The 6,928-nt window shown below is 61.9% G+C and overlaps 1 protein-coding gene across 1 annotated transcript; it reads left to right on the forward strand.

Annotated features, from left to right (window-relative positions):
* The first annotated feature begins 5,872 nt into the window (after positions 1–5,872).
* Positions 5,873–6,928, forward strand: LOC129735878 (cathelicidin-B1-like). The gene is made up of 4 exons (XM_055707623.1): positions 5,873–6,091; positions 6,318–6,419; positions 6,557–6,640; positions 6,800–6,928. The coding sequence occupies exons 1-4, from the start codon at positions 5,873–5,875 to the stop codon at positions 6,926–6,928; spliced, it is 534 nt and encodes a 177-aa protein (XP_055563598.1).

Raw genomic sequence — 6,928 nt, forward strand, 5'->3', positions numbered from 1 at the left:
CAGCAGTAGCTGTGTGAGCATGGGGTTACCCTGACCAGAACTCACTAAATTTTCCCTTTTTGTTCCCAAAATGGCCTGGCAGGGTTTCATGTCTGTTCTGAAATACATGAGCCTGCTAGGGGTTTACACAGGGCGCTTAAAAATACTACTTGCAGGTCTTGATAACTGTTTTTGGTGGCCGCTAAATCCTAAGTGTGAGCTGCAGGAAAAGAGAAAAAAATTTCCTTCAGAGGCCTCGCGTGCCCTACACCCTCCCGTGGGACCCGGACCGCTGCACTGAGCGCTGTCTCCCTGTGGGGAGTGGGTGCTGCTCGGCCACATGTTCCCTCCTGAGAGCTGGAAGGATTTTGGTTCTGATAAAAGGTGACCGACTTTGGTCACCTTGACATTGTGCTGCAGAGGGGTAGGAGCCCCAGCAAGGACCTCTGGTGCTGGGTGTCTCATCCAAACCCAATTTGCTGCATAATTGAAGAATTCGGAAGGAATTTGGAAGAACTGGAGAATTTGGGAGGAATTTGCCTCCTCCAAAAACTTGTCTCAAGTTGAAGAAGCGCGGAAGGGCTGGCAGGGACTGCCTCCAGTTGAGTTTTGAGTATCTTCCAAAACCAGAGACCCCACAACCCCTCTGAGCAACAGGTTCCTCTGCTGGCTAATGGTCACCTTAGTGTCTTCTGAGACCCCCAGGGCCACATGTGATGAGCTGCTGGGCATTCCCCACTGTGTCCTGGTGCCTGGGCTTGTTCCTGCCCTGGTGCAGGATGTGGCAGTTCTTGTTGAACCCCGTGAGGTTCCTGCTGACCATCTCTCCAGCCTGCTGAGGTTGCTCTGGGTGGCAGCACAACCTTCTGCTGCCTCAACCACTCCTCCCAGTTGGGTGTCAGCTACAAACCTGCTGAGGGTACACCTGTCCCATCATCCTAATTGTTAACGAAGATGTGAAACAAGATGGGACCTGGTGTGGACCTCTGGGGAGCACCACCAGTGACCAGCCTCCCCCTGAACTTGACCACCACCCTCCAGGCCTGTCCTTTGAGCCCATTTTCAGTCCATGCTGATGGTTCCCAACCACCTTCTTGTTGGGTACAACCTCTGGTGTGTCCAGTTCTGGTCCCCACAAGTCAAGAAGGAAGCAGACAGAGTGGAGAGGGTCCTGAGGAAGGTCAGAATGATGGTCAAAGTGCTGGAGAGCCTGCTGTAGGAGGAAAGGCTGAAGGAGTTTGGTCTCTCCTCCCTGGAGAGAAGACTTGTGAGGGGACCTCATCACAGTAGTCCAGTACTCAAATGGTGGAGGCTTCCAAGGAGCCACGTGGACAAGACAAGGGGCAGTGGGTACTGGGAGAGGTTTCATCTCAACTTGGGTTGTACAGTGAGACCAGTTGTTCCCTGGAAGAACCTTCCAGGGACACAGTAGAGTCCTCATCGCTAGAGGTCCTCAGGACGAACCTGGATGGTTTGCAAGATAATCAATCCTATCTAGGGTCCCTTCTTCATGGAAGGTTGGACCTGGTTGCACCTGGATCTTTCCAGGGCCAACCTAAGCTGTCCTATGGGTCTGTGATTGACAGCATTTGTCCCTGAGGACTTCCCGGATGCCACCCACCAGCTCTGACCTGGGTACACTTGTCTCTGCTTGATTTACAAGCTGCTGGGAGAACATACCTGATGGTCTCCACTGGCCACACAGATCTGAACTTGTTGGGTGGCTTTGGGCTTCTGCTCGCTGTGCATGGTGGAGCAGGTGGGGGTTGAACAGAGGGTCATCTTCTGGGCAGGGTTCCTTGATGTTTTCCTGGAGGTTCCTGCTTGGCCTAGGAGAGGGTGACCGCTCCCAAGGCTGTTGTTTGGTCAAACCCACTTTGTTTGCCATGAGGGATGGATGTCTTCACCGCTCCGCCCAGCCATAAAACACCACCACCACCACCACCACCCTGGGGGCTAGAAAGCCCCAGCCGGCCGTGGGGCAGGGTGGCTTCTTTATCCAGCCCTGGGGGAGAACAGGAGTGAGAACCTCAACGTGGTGTCACCCTACCTCCCCATCAAACCTGGGTCAGCTCTTTGGTGGTCACCTTGAGGTGCACCTTGCCCCAGCATGGTGGCTTGTGGTACCTAGGGCAGGCAGACTCCATAGAGAATTGTTTGGGTTGGAAAAGACCTTTAAGATCATCAAGTCCAACCATTAACCCAGCACTGCCAAGCCCACCACTAAACCATGTCCCTGAGCACCACATCTACAGGTCTTTTAAACGCCCCCAGGGACGGTGACCCCACCACCTCCACGGGCAGCCTGTCCCAGTGCCTGACCAGCCTTTCAGGGAAGATGTTCCCCAACCCCCAATCTAAACCTGCCCTGGGGCAAGGTGAGGCCGTTTCCCCTTGTCCTGTCACTTGTTCCTGGGAGCAGAGACCGACCCCCCCTCGCTGCACCCCCCTGTCAGGCAGCTGCAGGGAGCGAGAAGGTCCCCCCTGAGCCCCCTTCTCTCCAGGCTGAACCCCCAGCTCCCCCCTGAGCCCCCCCCAGGCTGGTGCCCCAGCCCCTTCCCCAGCCCCCTGCCCGGCTCTGGACACGCTCCAGCCCCTCAGGGTCTGGCTGGTGCTGAGGGGCCCAAACTGAGCCCAGCATCCGAGGGGCGGCCCCCCCAGTGCCCAGCGCAGGGGGACGGGCACTGCCCCGGCCCTGCTGGCCACACCGTGTCTGACACCAGCCAGGGCGCTGCTGGCCCCCTTGGCCACCTGGGCATGGGGGGGCTCGTGCCCAGCTGCTGCCCCCCAGCCCCTTCCCCGCCGGGCAGTGCCCAGCCCCCTGCCCCCAGCCCGCAGCTCCTGGGGCTGGTGTGACCCCTGGGCAGGGTCCAGCACAGGGCCGGGGTGACCCCCACACAGCTGGGCTCGGCCCCTCGGCCGGCCTGCCCGCCCAGACCCCCTGCAGAGCCCCCTGCCCCCCCGCAGGTCAGTGCTCCCCCCAGCTCGGTGGTGCCTGCACACACTGAGGTGCCCCCGGCCCCCTGGCCCAGTCGCAGCCCCTGCGCTGAGCCCCGGGGAGCACCGCGTGTGCCCGGGCCGGCGGGACGTGGCTCCGCTCCCCACTGCTCAGCCAGCCACCTTCTCACCCAGTGTAGGGTCCAGCTGTCCAAGCCGTGAGCAGCCAGTTTCTCCAGGAGATGCTGCCAAAGGCTCCACTAAGGTCCAGGCGGGCAGCACCCACAGCCTGTCCCTCATCCACTGAGCGGGTCACCTTGTCGTGGACCGAGATCGGGTCGGTCGAGCGGGACCTGCCTTTCATGAATCCCCGCTGGCTGGGCCTGACCGCCTGGTCGTGCTGGATGTGTCACGTGGTGGCACTCGGGGCCTGGCCCGGCACTGAGGTCAGGCTGAGAGTCTGTAGTTCCCCAGATCCTCCTTCCTGCAGGTGAGGTGGGTGTCACGTTGGGTGACCCCCAGTCACTGGGGACCCCTCATGAGCCAGAGCTGCTGCGAGACGATGGGCAGTGGCTCGGTGAGTGCTGCTGCCAGCCCCTCGGTGCCCTGGGGGGTTCCACCTGGCCCCACACTCTGCTGTGTGTCAGTGCTGGGGCGGGTCACCAACCATTCCCTCTTGGATTGTGGGGGCTTCATTCTGCTCCCCATCCCCATCTCCTAGCTCAGGGGCTGGGTACCCCGAGAACAGCTGCTCTGAGTATTAACGCGTGAGGCAAAGGAGGCGTTAAAGCCACTCAGTCTTTTTCTCACCCTCAGTCACGATGTTCCCCCCAGTACCCGATGAAGGATGGAGGCTCTCCTCCACCCTCCTTTTGTTGCCAACATATTTGTAGCAGCATTTTTTATTGTGTTTTACGGCAGTAGCCAGGTTAAGTTCTAGTTGGACTTTGGCCCTTCTGGGTTTGTCCCTGCACAACCCCAGGACACCGGTGCAGCCCTGCCGAGCTGCCTGCCCCTTCCTCCAAAGCTCATAAACTCTCTTTTTCCACTGAGTTCCACCCAAAGCTCTCTGCTCAGCCAGGCTGCTCTTCCCCACTGGCTCGTCTTTTGGCACATGAGGACGACCTGGTTCTGCATTTGAAGATGTCCTTCCTGAAGACCACGCAGCCTCCCCGCCCCCCTTGGCCCGTCAGGATTGCCAGCCAGGTGCTGCCAGCCAGGCTCCCCCGCAGCCCACCGTGCCCTCCAGGAGCCCAAGGTGGCTGTGCTGCTGCCCCCTCCTCTGAGAATCAAACACTCCATCATTTCGAGGTCACTGTGCCCAGGATGGCCCCAACCATCACATCTCCCATAAGTCCTCCTCTGCTCACAAACATGTCCCGTGGGGCACTTTCCCTGGCTGGCGTTGGGAAGGTCTCTTCCACGCATTGCAGGGTCCTCCTGGGCTCTGTCTTCCCTGCAGTGCTGTATTTCCAGCAGATAGCAGGGAAGTTGAAGCCCCCCATGAGGACAAGGGCTGGCAATGGTGACACTCCTCCCAGCTGGTGTGGAGCATTTCATCTGCCTCTTCGTCCTGGCTGCTGGTCTGTAACAGACTCCCACCAGGACATCTGCCCTGCTGGCCCTCCCGTTCCGACCCACAGACACAACCCGACGGGCACCCTTGGTGAGCTCTAGGGATGCAAAACACTCCCAAGGCACCGGGCTACTGCGGTGATGCTCCCCCCTGGCCTGTCCCTTCGGAAGGGCTGGTAGCCACCCAGTGCAGCACTCAGTTGTGCTGGTCATCCCACTGTGATTCCATGATGGCAGCTAGTTTTCCAGCTGCACAATGGCTTCCAGCTCCTCCTGTTTGCTGCCCATGCTGTGGCCATTACCCAGAATCACAGAATCGCAGCCTGGCCGGGGCTGGAAGGGCCCCCTGGAGCCCCCCCAGCCCACCCCCCTGCTGAAGCAGCTCTCCCAGGGCAGGCTGCACAGAGCCACGTCCCGGCGGGTTGGGATGGCTCCAGAGAAGGAGACCCCACAGCCTCTCCGGGCAGCCTGTGCCAGCGCCCGGCACCCTCCGGGGAAAGAAGTTTGTCCCCAGGTTCCGCAGGAGCTGCCTGTGGTGCAGCCTGTGCCCGCTGCCCCTTGTCCTGCCGCTGGGCACCCCTGGCAGGAGCCTGGCCCCGTCCTCCTGCCACCGCCCTGGAGGCGCCTGTGGGCATCGATAAGGGCCCCCGAGCCTGCTCCTCTCCAGGCTGAACAGTCTGCTCCTCTCCAGGCAGGATCCCCTCCCTTGACCTGATGGCCACACTGCTCACGCACCCCGGGGTCCCATGGGCGTTCCTGGCCCCCCAGGCACTGGTAGCAGCCCTTCAGCTGGGTACTGATCCCGCCACCTGTTTGGGGGTGGGGCCGAAGCCCTAATTCCTGCGTAGTGTTTTCAAGTCCTTCCATGGTTTGAGACACATCAGTCACCCTTGTGTCCTTGCCACAGCGTGGGTCGCCATCCCCTACCCGCACCGAGGTGGCAGACCGAGGGATGTCGCTAGCACAGCATCCCTCCAACACCAGCGTGCTGCCCCCAGGCTTGTCTCTAGTGGCACCTTGACATCACACCTGTCCTCGCTGTCACCCTCCCCGGGCACAAAGTGCCCTCCTGCGGGGACCACCATGGCAGGGGGACCCCAAACCCTGTGACCTCTCTGCTGAGCACCAGTGGCTGGCAGCCCCTGTCCCTAGGGCTGGGACAGTGGGATGGGCTTGGCTCCTGGCCAGATTCAGCCCACTGGGAATTTCCCAGTGGCAGAGGGGGAAGCGTCCGCCCGCGGTACCACCCATGCTGGCGGTGGCGGCACATCCCAGGCAGCTGCCATAAAGGGGCTGCCCAGCACGGCGGGTGGCAGTGGGCAGGATGAGGCCGTGCCAAGTGGTGCCGCTGCTATTGCTGCTGGGGCTGGCCAGAGCCACCATGCCAGGGCCAGAGGGATCCACGGTGGGGCTGGAGGGATCCACGCGAAGGCCGGAGGGATCCACGCTGGGGCTGGATGGATCCATCCTGCCATCCGCACCGGGGCTCTGGGCTGTGAGCTACGAGGACGCCGTCTCGGCAGCCGTGGAGCTGCTCAACACAAGGCCTGTCAGTCCCTATGTCCTGCGGCTGCGGGACACCCAGCCCCGGCCTGGCTGGGTGGGTGCTGAGCTCCTCCATGCCGGGAGGTGCCCTGAGTGTGGGTGGTGCAGGAACTGGCCCTTCTCTGGGCTATATCTGGCCCATTCTGGGGCTGGGCCCCACCCAAGTTGGGGCTGAACCTGGTTGATCTCCAGGCTGGATGTGGCCCCTCTCTGGGCTGATCCAGCCCATGGTGGGGGCAGCGGTGCCGTGGGTCCCTGACAGGTCCTGTCCCCTCTCCCAGGCCGCGGACCTGCAGCACCAGCAGGAGCTGAGCTTCACCGTGGAGGAGACCTCGTGCCGTGCACCGCTGGCGGTGACCACCTGCCAGGGCCGCTGGCCCAGGGTGAGTGGCCGGCAGTGACCACCTGCCGCATGCCACTGGCGCGGAACTGGGGAGTGGCTGATGGGGAAACTGAGGCACGAGGGGGTTCAGGCTCCCCTCGGCCTCACCTCCCCCATGCCCCCCCTGCCTCTCCGCAGGCAGTGGCTTGGTGCCGGGGCAGTGTCTTCCTGGAGCTGCGGCAGCCCACGGCGGAGCTCTCCTGCGAGCGGGTGCCCCGCACGGTAAGAAGGTGCCGGACATGGCACCGTCACCTCTGGCATCGCCACTGGCATCGCCACCAGCTCCCTGCCCTGGCTGCAGTGGGGCACATCCCCAGGGGGGTCACACAGGCTCCCCCGCATCCCCCCGAGGTCCCACGCTGCTGTTTCTCCTCCTCCCAGTTCGGCCGCCTCCAGACATCGAGGCTCGCGGGGTTTTTTGCCAGGATCAAGGAGCGTTTCAGGGGTTTCTTCCAGTGCAGCAGGATCTGGATCCGCGACAAGCTCAACCTCAAGCAGCCCCAAGCCTGA

Source organism: Falco cherrug, chromosome 4, assembly GCF_023634085.1.
Source record: "Falco cherrug isolate bFalChe1 chromosome 4, bFalChe1.pri, whole genome shotgun sequence".
In the NCBI taxonomy this organism is placed as follows: domain Eukaryota; kingdom Metazoa; phylum Chordata; class Aves; order Falconiformes; family Falconidae; genus Falco; species Falco cherrug.

Coding starts and splice junctions, on each gene's coding strand:
- LOC129735878 (XM_055707623.1), top strand. CDS start 5,873: ATGCCAGGGCCAGAGGGATCCACGGTGGGGCTGGAGGGATCCACGCGA. Junction 6,092..6,317: donor CCCAGCCCCGGCCTGGCTGG/GTGGGTGCTGAG, acceptor CCCCTCTCCCAG/GCCGCGGACCTGCAGCACCA. Junction 6,641..6,799: donor GCGAGCGGGTGCCCCGCACG/GTAAGAAGGTGC, acceptor TCCTCCTCCCAG/TTCGGCCGCCTCCAGACATC.